Below are 15,805 nucleotides of genomic sequence, written 5' to 3' on the forward strand. Positions count from 1 at the left end.
AAGTGTATGGGATAATTGGCCAATGGAGACCTGTTATATGGCACAGAGAACACTACCCAATATTCTGTGATAATTTATGTGGGAAAAGAATCTCAGAGAATGTATGTGTGTACATGCATAACTGAATCACTTTGTGGTATGACAGAAATTATCACAAAATTGTAAATCAACTGTAAACCTTACAAAAAATGGATGCTTTGGAGATATACAAGTAACCTTAATCTGACAACTAACAAAAGGCAAGACTCCAAATCATAGTATAATCTTTAATAAAGTTTCACAATGAAGCTGTGTGTTAATTCAACAAGACTTCAACTAAAAATTAAAATTTCGGGAGATTGAAGATTTGATGTTGTATGCTTTCTATGTATTGGTATGCAGAGAGGTGGAAATTGAAATATTACAATAAATTATTTTAGGAAAATAAAGGAATAAAATCCTATATAAAATAAATCACAATTAGTAAACTAATTTTTTTCTGAGAGAAATTGCAGAAAGATAACAAAAATGAATAATTAAAGAATTAAGTACTTTGATTTTATCCTATGTTTTCATGTCTATATACTTAAATATGCTATCTCCATCATGGATGCAGAATTAATTTTAAAAGCAGCAAATCAAATAGGAATTTCAACTTCAAAGAGAAAATGCTTCTTCACATCCCAGGCTATGACCTGTCAGGGGAAACATGAATCTGGTAGGAAGGGCCGGTATGTAGGTCTCCTCACATCTCCTTCTGGGCTCCCATGCACAGGGCATCTCCCTGAGGTTCTTCCTAAGGACAGTGTTGCCTCACAGTCTGCCCTGAGAACCATGCCTGAGAATCACCTGGCCCCAGGTCTCATGAATGAGCATCACTGGATGTGGAGCTTGGATCTGCATCTTTAACAAGCTCCCCAGGTGATTCTATAGAATATCCCAGTTTAGGGACCACTGCCTTAGGGCATCTGTCTTGGAGGCAGGAGGAGGAAACCTGAGCAAATATCACAGGTTTAATGCAGGTCTCTTACCAAGATCTTGGTGCCCTGTCCCCTTGGGTCCTCTCCCTGGTGGGTAGAGCCTAGTCTTCACCTCTCCATTTCTGAAGGGGGTGAACTAACTGAGGAAGAAGCTCCAGGCTCATGGCTTTTCTCTGTGATGCTGGTGGGAAGTTCAGGACCACAGAAGCTATGGATACATCTATTGTCAGGGTCCCATACAGAGAAGGTGAGAAGCCAGTGTATGCTCCTGGAAGCTAGATCACCTCAACATAAAGTTCAGAGCAGATCTGCATGTCTTTCATCAGAAACAGATGCAATGTGTGTGCGTGTATATACATAGGATTTCAGTACTTCCCTGGGCTCTTGCTTAAGCCACTTCTAATGACTAATTCTTAAAGATGGATAGAGGAGATTTCCTGGCTTCCCCCTTTGGTATCTCTTGGTGACAGCCCTTATCATTACATTTGGTGGATGTCAATGGGTCATGAGAGGTTGTTCAATCAGCAGGAGATTAGAAAATGATGAATACAAGTATCAGTAAAAAAATAATTAACTCATTAATATTTTCACTTTTCCAAGAAGTGATATTGCAAGACTGAGCTCCAAGACACGTTGAGTCCAAGCACCAGATGTATCATTTTACTTCAACATTTATGTCTAATGGACCTTTTGACAATTAATTTTGATCCACTTTGCTTTGAATACATGTTGCAGAAACTTCCTTGACAAGTACTTATTAAAGGATTTCAAGTTTCAAAAGGTCAGTATTTAACAACTTGAAAGTCAAACCTTATGACTATTTCTAAATGTACAGAAATGAATAGAAATTTAGAGAGATTTTAACTTAATAATCCTCTGTTAAGACAGTGTGACACTTAACTCTTTACTGACTAGACACAGGTGCAAATGACTTAGAGGCTTACTCTCTCCTGGATGATGGAAAAATGACACCGAGCCAGATTCTCTTATGTAACAAACTGCCTGTAAATTCTCTCATTTTATGTGGTGTTACCATTCTGATTAAAGGATTTTTGATCAGTCTTGGCAATGCAGGCAGACTTTGGCATATTCACCAGTGGAAAGGTCTCCATTGTGTCTGCCTGCTGTACACCATAATGTGATGGTTTCTGACTTTCTTACTCTCTGTTCATGCCAGCAGACAGGAGAGGAGCATGAAGAGGGAGAACCAGAGCAGTGTGTCCAAGTTCTTGCTTCTGGGGCTCCCCATCTGGCCTGAGCAGCAGGGCATGTTCTTTTCTCTGTTCCTGGGCATGTACCTGACCACGGTGCTGGGGAACCTGCTCATCATCCTGCTCATTAAGCTGGACCCTCGCCTCCACACCCCCATGTACTGCTTCCTCAGCCACCTGGCCTTCTCTGATGTTTGCTTTTCATCAGTCACCGTCCCTAAGATGCTGATGAACATGCAGACTCAGGATCAATCCATCTCCTATGCAGGGTGCATAGTACAGATGTATTTTTTCATATTTTTTACTGTTCTGGACAATTTCCTTCTCACATCAATGGCCTATGACAGGTATGTGGCCATCTGTCACCCTCTCCACTACACCAACGTCATGAGAGAGGGAATATGTACCTTACTAGTAACAGTATCTTGGCTTCTCTCCTGTGGCGATGCCCTTTGTCAAACCCTCCTCCTTACCCAGCTGTCCTTTTGTGCTGACAACACCATCCCCCATTTCTTCTGTGACCTTGATGTCCTGCTCAAGCTCTCCTGCTCAGACACCTCCCTCAATGAGTTGGTCATTTTCACAGTGGGACTGGCAGTCATCACCCTCCCCCTCATGTGCATCTTGGTCTCTTATGGCTGCATTGGAGCCACCATCCTCAAGGTTCCATCCACCAGTGGCATCTGCAAAGCCTTGTCCACATGTGGCTCACACCTCTCTGTGGTTTCTCTGTATTATGGAACAATTATGGGGGTTTATTTTTCCCCCTTATCCAGCACCTCCAATGACAAGGACATAATTACCTCTGTGATGTACACAGTGGTCACCCCATTGCTGAACCCCTTCATTTACAGCCTGAGGAACAGGGACATGAAGGGGGCCCTGGAGAAACTCTTCCACAAGGCAGCAGTCTTATCTCAGTGATGTTTTCTCATCTTTATAACAGACACATGGGGTCACTAACCCCAGACCCAACAGGTCTAATCTTGAGTCCAGCCAGAATGAACACTAAGTAAATATTTCTTAACTTTAAGTGCAGTTTGTTATAGTTATTCTCTCTTCTCCTAGCAACCTTTTAGTCTAAATTGTGAATTCTTAATTAATATTCAGATTATTGCTTATTTACTAAATTGAGCAGTTACATAGGTAATAGTACTTAAGTCTTTCCTTTTATTTCCTAGAAATTTATAGATCTTTTTAAAATACCATTAGTGAGGTTAAATTGATATAGAAATTATACATGTTTAAAGTCTTCATACTGATATTTTGATATGTATACATTGTGAAATAACTACTCTAATCAATTTAATTAATATATTCATCATCTACCACTCTTAACATTTTAATTTATTTTTGTGTGGGTTGAGAGAACTTATGATCCACTGCACTAGTAAATACTGTGTATGCAATATAGTCTGGTTGGCTATAAACATCGTGCTGTACATTCGACCTCAGGAGAACTTATTCCTCTTGCCTAACTGGAACTTTGTTCATTATGCTAGTGAATGAAGTCAAGCTCATAACAAGACACTGCAAGTTTTCACTTTATGTGGAAACCTAAATAGACAAATTAATAGATCAGGGGATTGGATGGTGGTTTCTAAGGGCTGGGGAGGTGGAAATTGGGGTCCTTATGGATTGGCAGAAGTTCTAGGCTGACCAGGCTCCTGTGGCATAGAAAGGTGGCAGAACTGGGACTTTTTAAACTGTTTTTTTTTTCCTTTCCTTACTTCCCATTCAGTGTTCTTTTCATGTTTTTGGTTGTTGGTGGTGATGATGGTGGGTCATGAGAAGAACCTGTATATTAGCCTTTATAGCTTCGGGCAACAATCCACAGGTATGAGTTTAGCTCCTCCACTTAGGGATTCAAGGCATCTTCTGGATTGTAGAAACACTGATCACTCTAAGTCACTGCTGTTCCCTACATGAAGCAGGTCACTCTCAGATCAGTTGCGTCTGGGGTGTTCTGACTGCATGGATGAGTTTGAAAAAAATGCATGCTCAGTCAAGACTGGGATTGAGAAAGACAAAGAAACCACCTCTGGTCTGGACATTTCTGTTTCCCCCACTGAATTTGGTGTCTGTCTCATTCAATGTCTTCATTATGAATCTCTGTGAAAATAATTTCTACTCAGCTTAATGATACAAGTTTTATGTTAGGAGCCTAAATAACAATCTCTTTTCTTCTACATCCAGGGAGGGACCACATAGTTCTCCTCCTTCAGGCTGTACTTAGTTAAAGATGAATATGATAAAAACTGCTTCTGAGGCTTAGCACCATATAACTGTAAGAGAAGAGGATTTGGGAAAACAGATCTCAATTGCAGGATGTACCTGCCAGAGTGTGAGGCCTGGGGCGATTCCCTTCAATCTTCTGAATATCAAATTATTCTTCTGAGGAAATTGAATACATTGCAAAACATCTAAAATACATTTTATTTGAAACATATGCAATACAAAATTTGTCTTAACATGACCACTGACCAAGCATAATGAACATTAGCTTTCCCTCCTTGTGTATCAGTATCACATTTGTTCGATATATAGGTTCATGCTTATAGCTATGCATCCAACTCTTTATGGGAATAAGTTTTTTATTCCTTTTTTATAGTGATTTTTATTTTTTTCCATTGTAGATGGTTTACAGTGTTCTCTGAATATTCTACTATACAGCAAGTTGACCCAGTCACACATACATGTATACATTCTTTTTTTCTTACATTATCATGCTCCATCATAAGTGACCAGACATACTTCGGAGAGCTATACAGCAGGATCTGCTTGCGTATCCATTCCAAAGGCAATAGTTTGCTTCTATTAACCCCAAATTACCAATCCATCCCACTCCCTCCCCCCCCTTGGCAATCACAAGTCTGTTCTTTAAGTCTGTGTGTTTATTTTATGTGCAATGGTTCATTTATGCCATATATTAGATTCCAGATATAAGGGATATATGGTATTTGTCTTTCTCTTTCTAACTTCTCTTAGTAGAAGAATCTCAGGTTCCATACATGTTGCTGCAAATGGCATTATCTTGCTCTTTTTAGGGCTGAGTAGTATTCCATTGTGTATATATACCACTTCTTCTTAATCCAACCATCTATCAATGGATATTTAGGTTTTTACTATGACTTGGATATTATGAATAGTGCTGCAGTGAATATACAGCTGCATGTGTCTTTTTCAAGGAAAGATTTTTCCAGATATATGACCAAGAGAGGGATTTTATATGGTAGTTTTATATTTAGTTTTCTAAGATACCTCTATACTGTTTTCCATAGGGGTCGTAACAATCTGCATTCCCACCAACAGTGCAGGAGGGTTCCCTTTTCTCCAAACCCCCTCCAGCTTTTGTTATTTATGGACTTATTAATTATGACCATTTTGACTGTTGTGAGGTGGTATTTCATTGTAGTTTTGATTTGCATTTCTCTAACAATCAGGGATATTGAGCATTTTTTCATGTGCTTGTTGGCCATCTGTATATCTTCTTTGGTGAAATGTCTATTCAGGTTTTTTGCCCATCATTCAATTAGGTTGTTGGCTTTTTTGCTGTTGAGTTGTATAACTTGCTTGTATTTTAAAAATTATGCCCTTGTTGTTTGAATCATTTAAAAATATTTTCTCCCATTCTATAAGTTGTCTTTTTTATCAATATGATTTCTTTTCCTGTGCAAAAGCTTGTCAGTTTTATTAGGTCCTAGTGGTTTTTTTGTTTCTTATTTGGTCTTTTTGCCATTTCTTGGGCCGCTCCCATGGCATATGGATGTTCCCAGGCTAGGGGCCTAATAGGAGCTGTAGCTGCTGGCCTATACCAGAGCCACAGCAACAGGGGATCTGAGCCGCATCTGCAACCTACAACACAGCTCAGGGCAATGTTGGATCCTTAACCCACTAAGCTGGGCCAGTGATCAAACATGCAACCTCATGGTTCCTAGTCAGATTTGTTAACCACTGAGCCATGATGGGAACTCCTAGGCCCCGTTGCTTTATATTTGCTTTTATTTCTTTTGCTTTGGGAGACTCTGAGAAAATGTTTTTAAAGTTTATGTCAGAGAACGTTTTGCCTATGTTCTCTTCTAAGACTTTGATAGTATCTCCTTTTTCATTTAAATCTTTAAGCTAGTTTTAGTTTATTTTTTTTCATGTTTATCTTTTTTTTAATTTTTTAATTTTTTTTTAATTTTCCCACTGTACAGCAAGGGGATCAAGTTATCCTTACATGTATACACTACAATTACATTTTTTCCCCACCCTTTGTTCTGTTGCAACATGAGTATCTAGACAAAGTTCTCAATGCTATTCAGCAGGATCTCCTTGTAAATCTATTCTAAGTTGTGTCTGATAAACCCAAACTCCCGATCCCTCCCACTCCCTCCCCCTCCCATTAGGCAGCCACAAGTATTTTCTCCAAGTCCATGATTTTCTTTTCTGAGGAGATGTTCATTTGTGCTGGATATTATATTCCAGTTATAAGTGATATCCTATGGTATTTGTCTTTGTCTTTCTGGCTCATTTCACTCAGTATAAGAGTCTCTAGTTCCATCCATGTTGCTGCAAATGGCATTATGCCATTCTTTTTTATGGCTGAGTAGTATTCCATTGTGTATATATACCACATCTTCCAAATCCAATCATCTGTCGATGGACATCTGGGTTGTTTCCATGTCTTGGCTATTGTGAATAGTGCTGCAATGAACATGCAGGTGCATGTGTCTCTTTTAAGGAGAGTTTTGTCTGGATAGATGCCCAAGAGTGGGATTGCGGGGTCATATCGAAGTTCTATGTATATTTTTAGTTTATTTTTGAGCATGGCATGAGGGTGTGTTCCAGTTTCATTGATGTACACACAGAGCTCTGGTTTTCCCAGCACCACCTGCTGAAAAGACTGTCTTTCTTCCATTTTATATTCTTGCCTTCTTTGTTGAAGATTAATTGATTGTAGGTGTCTGGGTTTATTTCTGAGTTCTCTGTTCTGTTTGATTGGTCCGTATGTCTGTTTTGGTACCAGTACTACACTGTCTTGATATATATTGCTTTGTAATAGTGCCTGAAGTCTGGGAGAGTTATGCCTCCTGCTTGGTTTTTGATCCTCAGGATCGCTTTGGCAATTCTGCATCTTTTGTGGTTCCATATAAATTTTTGGATTGTTTGTTTTAGTTCTGTGAAAAATGTCATGGGTAATTTGATAGAGATTGCATGGAACCTGTAGATTGCTTTGGGTAGTATGGCCATTTTTACAATATTAATTTTTCCAACCTAGGAGCATGGGATATCTTTCCATGTCTTTGAATTATCTTTAATTTCCTTGATTAATGTTTTATAGTTCTTAGCATATAAGAATTTCACTACCTTGGTCAGGTGTATTCACTGGTATTTGATTTTTTTGGCTGAAATTTTAAAAGATATTGTATGTTTTTATTCATTTTCCAATATTTCTTTTTTTTCTTTAATGTTATTCTCAATTTTAACAACCAAAATTATCAGTTTGCCTTATTGGAACTAGCTTGTATATCTGGTCAAAATATTTTTCCCAATTTAAATTTTAAAAACTGTATTTATAGCTTGCCTTACAAATTTATATTTGTAAGTTTATATTACTCCTGATATTTATTTTGTATATGTTATGAGGTAAGATATTAATTTTATTATTGTTGATTCATTTTTCGAAGCAAAACTTAATGGCAAAAAAAATACCCCATAATCTTCTATGTCACCTGTGGTGTAAACTAATTATGTCTATACTCAGGTGATGTGGTTTGATGCACTTTCTTTCTTTTTTTAATTTTTTTATATTTTTTCCCATTATCATGCTCCATCATATGTAACTAGACATAAAACTCAGTGCTACACAGCAGGATCACATTGCTAATCCATTTCAAAAGCAATAGTTTGCACCCATTATCCCCAAGGTCCTTCCTCCTCCCCAGGGTACCACAAGTCTATTCTCCAAGTCCATGATTTTTTTTTTTTCCATGGACAGGTTCACTTGTGCCTTATATTAGATTCCAGGTATAAGTGACATCATATGGTATTTGTCTTTCTCTTTCTGACTTTCTTCACTCAGGATGAGAGTCTCTAGTTCCATCCATGTTGCTGCATATGCCATTATTTTGTTCTTTTTATGGCTGAGTAGTATTCCATTGTGTATATATACCACATCTTCTGAATCCAATCATCTGTCGATGGACATTTGTGTTGTTTCCATGTCTTGGCTAATGTGAATAGAGTTGCAATGAACATGTCGGTGTTTGTGCTTTTTTTTAAGAAAGTTTTGTCCAGATATATCCCCAAGATGGGGGTTGATGGATCATATAGTAGATCTATATATAGTTCTCTAAGGTACATCCATACTATTCTCCATACTGGTTGTACCACATCCCATTCCCACCAACAGTGCAGGAGGGTTCCTTTTCTCCACATCCCCACCACCAGCATTAGTTACTTGTGGACTTATGAATGATGGTCATTCTGACTGATGTGAAGTGGTATCTCATGGTAGTTTTGATTTGCATTTCTCTAATAATCAGGGATGTTGAGCATTTTTTCATATGCTTGTTGCCCATCTGTATATCTTCCTTGGAGTAATATCTATTCAGGTCTTTTGTCTATTTTTCTATTGTTATTTTTTTATTTTTTATTTTTGCTGTTGAGTTGTATAAGCTGTTTGTATATTTCAGAGATTAAGCCATTATCAGTTGCGTGATGTGAAACTATTTTCTCCCATTCTGTAAGTTCTCTTTTTGCTTTCCTTTTGGTTTCCTTTACTGTGCAAAACTTGTCAGTTTGATGAGTTCCCACTGGTTTGTGTTTGCTTTTATTTCTGCTCCTTTGGCAGAATGACCTGAGAAAACATTTGTAAGGTTGATGTCAGAGAATATTTTGCCTGTGTACTCTTCCAGGGGTTTGATTGTGTCTTGTCTTATAATTAGGTTTTTCAGCCATTTTGTGTTTATTTTTGTGCATGGTGTGAGGGTATTTTCTAGTTTCATGGATTTGCATGCAGCTGTCCAGGTATCCCAGCAATTCTTGTGGAATAGACTTTTTCCCATTTTATGTTCTTGCCTCCTTTGTCAAAGATTAATTGACCCTAGGTGTCAGGGTTTATTTCTGGGTTCTCTATTCTGTTCCATTAGTCTGTATGTCTGTTTTGGTACCAGAAGCACACTGTCTTGATGACTGTGGCTTTGTAATATTGCTTGAGGTCTTGGACAGTTATGCCTCCTGCTCAGTTTTTGTTTTTCATGATTTATTTGGCAATTCTGTATATATTGTGGTTCCGTACAAATTTTTGGATTGTTTATTCTAGTTCTGTGAAAAATGTCATGGGTAATTTGATAGGGATTGCATGGTTTCTATAGATTGGTTTGGGTAGTATGACCATTTTTACAATATTGTTTTTTCTAATCCAGGAGCATGGAATATTTTTCCATTTTTTACATTTTCTTTAATATCCTTGATTAAAATTTTATAGTTCTTGGCATATAAATACTTTACCTCTTTGGTCAGGGGTAATCACAGGTATTTGATTTTTTGGGGCTGCAGTTTTAAAAGGTATTGTATTTTTGTATTCATTTGCTTTGTTAGTATACAGAAATGCAGCCGATTTCTGGATGTTAATCTTGCTGTTAGTTTGCTGAATTTTTTGATGACGTCAGGTAGTTTTGGGGGTTGAATACTTAGGGCTTTCTATGTATTAAATATCATATCATCTGCATACAGTAACAATTTTATCTCTTCCAATTAGTTCTTTTTTATTTTTTTGGATTGCTGTGGCTAGGACATTCAATACTGTGTTGAATAACAGTGGTGAGAGTAGCATCCTTGTCTTCTTCCATATTTTAACAGGAAGGTTTCAGCTTTTCTACATTGAGTATTATATTTGCTGTGAGTCTGTTGTAAATGGCTTTTATTATGTTAAGGTTTGTTTCCTCTACACCCACTTTGGTCAGAATTTTTATCATGAATGGATGTTCAGCTTTGCTAGATGCTATTTCTGCATCTATTGAGATGGTCATCAGGTCATTTTTGACTTTTCTTTGTTAATGTGGTGTATGAAGATGGTTGATTGTGTACATTGCACAATTCTTATGAACTGGGGATGAATCCCAGGGGGATGTGGTTATATGACCTTTTCGATGTGTTGTTGGATTCCATTGGCTAAATTTTTTTGAGAATTTTTGCTTCTATATTCATAAGAGATATTGGCCTATAGTTTTCTTTTTTTTAGTGGTATCTTTGTTTGGTTTTGGAATTAGGGTGATGGTGGCATGATAGAATGTCTTCGGGAGTGTTCCTTCTTCCTCAACCTTTTGAAAAAGTTTAAGGAGGATGGGCACCAGATCCTCTTTGTATGTTTGGTAGAATTCACCTGTGAAGCCATCTGGTCCTGGGCTTTTATTTGTAGGGAGTGCTTTTATGACATATGCAATTTCATTTCTAGTGATTGGTCTGTTCAATTGATCTACTTCTCCTTGATTCAGTTTTGTCAGGCTATATGTTTCTAGAAAGTTGTCCATTTCTTCTAGGTTGTCAAATTTGTTGGCATACAATTGTTTATAGTATTCTTATATGGATTTTTGTATTTCTGTAGTATCCATTGTGACTTCTCCCTTTTCATTTCTTATTTTGTTTATTTGGGTTGTTTCTCTCCTCTTCTTGGTGAGTCTAGCCAGAGGTGTGTCAACTTTGTTTACCTTTTCAAAGAACCAGCTCTTGGTTTTATTGATTTTTTTCAATTGTTTTTGAATCTCTATATTATTGATTTCTTCTCTGATATTAATGAGTTCTGACCTTCTGCTGACATTAGTTTTTTTTTTTGTTCTTATTTTCTAATTAATTTATATGTTGGGTTAAGTTGTCAATTTGAGATTTTTCTTCTTTTTCGAGGAAGGCCTATATTGCTATGAATATCCATCTGAGCACTGCTTTTGAGGCATCTGCTAGATTTTGAGTGGTTGTGTCTTCATTATCTTTTGTCTCAAAGTATTTTTAAATTTCCTCCTTGATTTCCTCATAGACCCATTGGCTTTTTAGTAGCATGTTGTTTAGTCTCCAAGTAGTAAGTTTTTTCTTATTTTTTTCTCCTGTGGTTGGTTTCTAGTTTCATGCCATTGTGATCAGAGAAGTTATTTGAAATAATTTCTATACTCTTAAATTTATTGAGGTTCACTTTGTGCCCCAGTTTGTGATTGATCCTTGAGAATGTTCCTTGTGCACTTGAGAATAGTGTGTATTCTGATTTTTTTGGATGTAATGTCCTGAAAATGTCAATTAAGTCTGAAATTTCTATTTTGTCATGTAGGATCTCTGTTGCCTTATTGATTTTCTGTCTAGAGGATGTGTCCATTGATGTGTGGGGTGTTAATGTCTCCTGCTATGATTGTATTCCCATCACTTTCTCCTTTTATGTCCGTTAGTATTTGTTGTAGGTATCTGGGTGCCGCTATATTAGGGGCATGTATATTGATGATTGTAATATCCTTTCATTGAATGGATAGTTTTACCATTAAATAGTGTCCTTCTTTGTCTTTCTTTATGGCCTTTGTTTTAAAGTCGATTTTGTCTGATATAAGTATTGCAGCTCCTGCTTTCCTGTCTTGCCCATTGGCATGAAATATCTTTTCCCACCCCCTTACTTTCAACCTATATGTGTTTTAGCCATAAGACGAGTCTCTTGTAGATAGCAGATTGTAGGCTTTTGCTTTTTTATCCAATCTGCCACTCTATCTTTTGGAGCATCAAGTCTATTGGCATTTAAGGTAATTATTGATAGATATGTATTTATTTCCATTTTAAACCTTGTTTTCCAGTTGAACCTATGTTTCTCTTTTGTTCTTTTCTTTTTTTGGTTAGATGATTTCCATTTATTTGATGCTTGAGTAATTTTCTTTTTAGTTTTTGTGAATATAATATTTGGTTTTGATTAGTAGTTGCCCTCTTTTTTAAGTATGTTAACCCCTTCCTCTATGTGATTGCTTTAACATGGTAGGCAAAGGGGTTCAAACACATTATTAAAATAAAAAAAAGATGTGTATTATCTTACTTCCCTTCTATGCAATCTATGATTTTTAAGTCTTTTTTTTTAACATCTTCATGTTTGTCCTTTTGCTGTTCCTTACGTCTAACATTGCTTTAACAGTAGCTTTCCCCCCCCCTCATTTATATCTGTATGCTGGCTTATTTAAGTGACTGCATTTGTGGTTTCCTCCATCCTATTTCTTCTTACTTCTTTTTATATTTAGTGAAGCCCTTTCAGTATTTCTTTTAGAATGAGTTTAGTATTATTTTATTATTTTAGCTTTTGTTTGACAAATTCTGTATTTCCCCTTCTATTTTAAATGATATTCTTGCTGGATATAGTATTCTGGGTTGCAATTTTTTTTTTCCTTTTATCACTTTAAATTTATATTTCCACTCCCTTCTGGCCTATAGTGTTTCTATAGAGAAGTCAGCCAATAGCCTTATGGGGGTGACCTTATCATTAATGCTTTGTTTTTCTTTTGCTGTCTTTAGAATCCTCTCTTTATCTTTAATTTTTGCCATTTTTATTTTAATACGTCTTGGTGTGGGCCTATTTGGGTTCAACTTGTTTGGGACCCTCTGTGCTACCTGTATCTTGATATCAGTTTCCTTTAGGTTTGGAAAGTTTTCACCATAATTTATTCAAACATATTTTCAATCCCTTTTTCTTCTTCTTCTCTTTTTTGAATTCCTATTATGCTTAGATTGGTCTGCTTTATATTATCCCATAGATCTCTTATAATGCTCTTTGTGGTTTTTTCATTTGCTTTTCTGTCTGCTGTTCTGACTGGGTGATTTCCATTTTTCTATTTTCCACATCACTAATTCATTCCTCTGCATTATTCATTCTGCTGTTTGGTGCCTTTAGCTCAGAGTGGATCTCTGCAAATGAATTTTCTAACTTTTCTATGTTCCTTCTTATACTTTCTAGTTCCTTTCTAAAAGTATCTACATTATTGCTTCTATCCACTCAATTCCTAGATATGCAGCCTTAATTCCTTTGTTAATTTCACTATCTCCCTTTTGAACTCAGTGTCTGTCAGACTGCAAAGGTCTGTTTCATTGTTTGTTGCTTCAGGCAAATTCTCCTGTTCTTTTAACTGGGGATTATTCCTGAGCTTCTTTATCTTGCTTATGTTTTTTCTTATTCTATGAGTTTAGGGAAGCAAAACTCTAGTCTTTGAGGGCTATTTCCATGCAAGAGTGCACCTTTGTATAATGTTGGGGATTACTATTTACTTTTGGTATGGGAGTTTGGATATTTGCTGCATCTTTCTGTGGTGTGAGCAGCCTGTTATCCCCAGGGTGCTGAGTGTGTTTCTAGGGAGAAGGAGGCAATGGGTAGGACTAGTAGTCAGTGCCTGGTGCTGGGCTCTTAATAGCAGCAAAGACCTGTAGGAAGGTGCCACTGGGTACGCCAAGTTGCAGGACCCTGAGAAGTGGTAATGAGCCTAGGCAGAGTGACAAGGTGCCCAGAATAATGGCAATGGTAGCAGCAGTGTGTGCAAGTCCCCAGGGGAGTGAGAGCAACAACCAGTAGTGTTCAATTGTAATGTCCTCCTCTGAGGTGATTGAAGACACAAATTGTGCCCATTCAGGGACCCCTAGTGGTAGCAAGCCACACCCACATCTGGAACCAATGATAGCTGCTGTGGTTTCTCCCCACCACATGCAATCCACAAAAGAAACACCCTGTCTCACCCTGTCTCACTTAGCCCACACAGGAGGTCATACTCAGGCTGTTCCTGGTTGCAGGATCCTGAAACGTGACAGAGCATGTGGGCATTGCCTGGAGTGTTTGGCAGTGGTAGCCACTGCACCAGTGTGCTCCAGGGCTGTGTGAGCAACAACAGGTGGTGTTTGGTCACAGTGCCCTCCTCTGTGTTACACTTGAAGTGATTGCAGCCCCAAGTGGTGCATGTTCACAGACCCCTCGTGGTGATGGGCCACTCCCACTTCTGGAGTCAGTGATAACTGTGGTGATCTGCCCCCACCACCTTTAGACCATGCAGGAAGCACCCCATCCTGTTTAGCCTCCACAAGAGCTTCTGCACCAGTTATTCCCAGTTGTAGATTCCTGGGAAGAGACAGTGATCAAGTGTCTGGGGCACTGCCCAGAGTGTTTTCCAGTGGCAGCTAAATGCTGAGTGTGTTCCCAGGGATCTGAGAGCAATGGCATGTGGTGCTTGGTTGCAGTACCCTCTTTTTTTTTCTTTTTTTTTTTTTTTTGCTGACCCCTGAGGTGATTGGGGCACAGGTGGAACCCACTCACAGGCTCCCAGTGGTGCCAGGCCATGCCTCCCTCTGGCCTCCAGAGGACCACAGCTGTCTGTACCTACTACCTGTAAATCACATAGGAGGCACCACATTGCACTTAGCCCCCCCACTGCTCTTAGCCCACACAAGAGGTCCCTGCCACCTGTAGCCTGCACAAGAAATGCCAGGTCTCCACATAGCCTAAGTGGCTTCTCTCCACACATAGCCTGCACCAGAGGCACTCGACGCTCTGAGAGCCTGTGTGCACACATGCTCAGAGAGAATCCTGTGGATGTCCACCCCTCCCCCTCTCACCCTCCCCAACAATGGTGCCTTGCTTCTCCTGTGGGCCCAGACCTTCTCCCAGGTTCCCTCTGCCATGATGTTCCACTGCCCAGCCTGTAGCACACCACTCCCCCACCCATGGCACACTGCTCCTTATCCCTTTAGGCCATCCTCTCACAGCCAATCCTAGTCCTCTCCCTGGGATTGACCTCCAGAGCCTGAGTCTCTGTGCCCAGCCCGCTCTAGAGTGTCTCAGATGGTGGTGTTTGGAGTGGTGGTGCAGAGGATATGTGTGGCTCTCACTCTGCTTTGCCCTCCGCAGTCCAGCTGCATGGCTTTTCTTGGTGACTTTGAAGTCACCTCCATTTTGGCTGATCTCCCAGTCAGTTAGGTGGCTTCCCAGGATGTGGGTGCTTTTTCTCCTTCACAGCTCCCTCTCAGGAATGCTGGTCCCAACCTGATTCCTTTTCTCTCTCTCTCTCTCTTTTTTTCTTTTGTTCTCCCAGTTATGTCAAGAGTTTCTTGCCCTTTTTGGAGGTTTAACTTCTTCTGCCAGCATTCAATAGATGTTCAAATTTCTTTTACATGTAGATGTGTTTTTTTGATGTGTTCATGGGAGAAGGTGAGTGTGACCACTTACTCCTCCACCATCTTGATCCATCTCCTAGGTTTTTATTTCTTTAGATTAATTACATAGGAGTGGAATTGTTGGGTCAAGTATATGTTGAAGTTTATATGAAACTGAGCAACAGTTTCTCATCAACCTTCTACATTATGCATTACTTCCAACCATGTACAAGAGTTTCAATTTCTAACATCCTCACTGCCTCTGGTATTGCCAGTCACCTGATGTCAGCCATTCTAGTGGGTTTGTTGTGGTATCTTGCTGTGGTTTTCATTTCCATTTATCTAATGACTAATGATGTTGGTTGCCTCTATACAGACTGATCTGCTCCCTTTGGTGAAATTTATTTTCAAATATTTACCCTAGTTTTAAAAGATAATCAACTTGCTTTTCTTGCATATGTGTTCTGGATTTACCTCTTTGTCAGAAATATGTTGTATAAATAT

General features: G+C 38.6%; 1 protein-coding gene across 1 annotated transcript; it reads left to right on the plus strand.

Moving 5' to 3' along the window:
• Positions 1-2,152: 2,152 nt before the first annotated feature.
• LOC125121375 (olfactory receptor 1J4-like) lies at positions 2,153-3,094 on the plus strand. Its single transcript, XM_047769605.1, has one exon. It carries the CDS (start codon positions 2,153-2,155, stop codon positions 3,092-3,094), a length of 942 nt encoding a protein of 313 aa, XP_047625561.1.
• The last annotated feature ends 12,711 nt before the right edge of the window (positions 3,095-15,805 follow it).

This window comes from Phacochoerus africanus, chromosome 2, assembly GCF_016906955.1.
Source record: "Phacochoerus africanus isolate WHEZ1 chromosome 2, ROS_Pafr_v1, whole genome shotgun sequence".
In the NCBI taxonomy this organism is placed as follows: domain Eukaryota; kingdom Metazoa; phylum Chordata; class Mammalia; order Artiodactyla; family Suidae; genus Phacochoerus; species Phacochoerus africanus.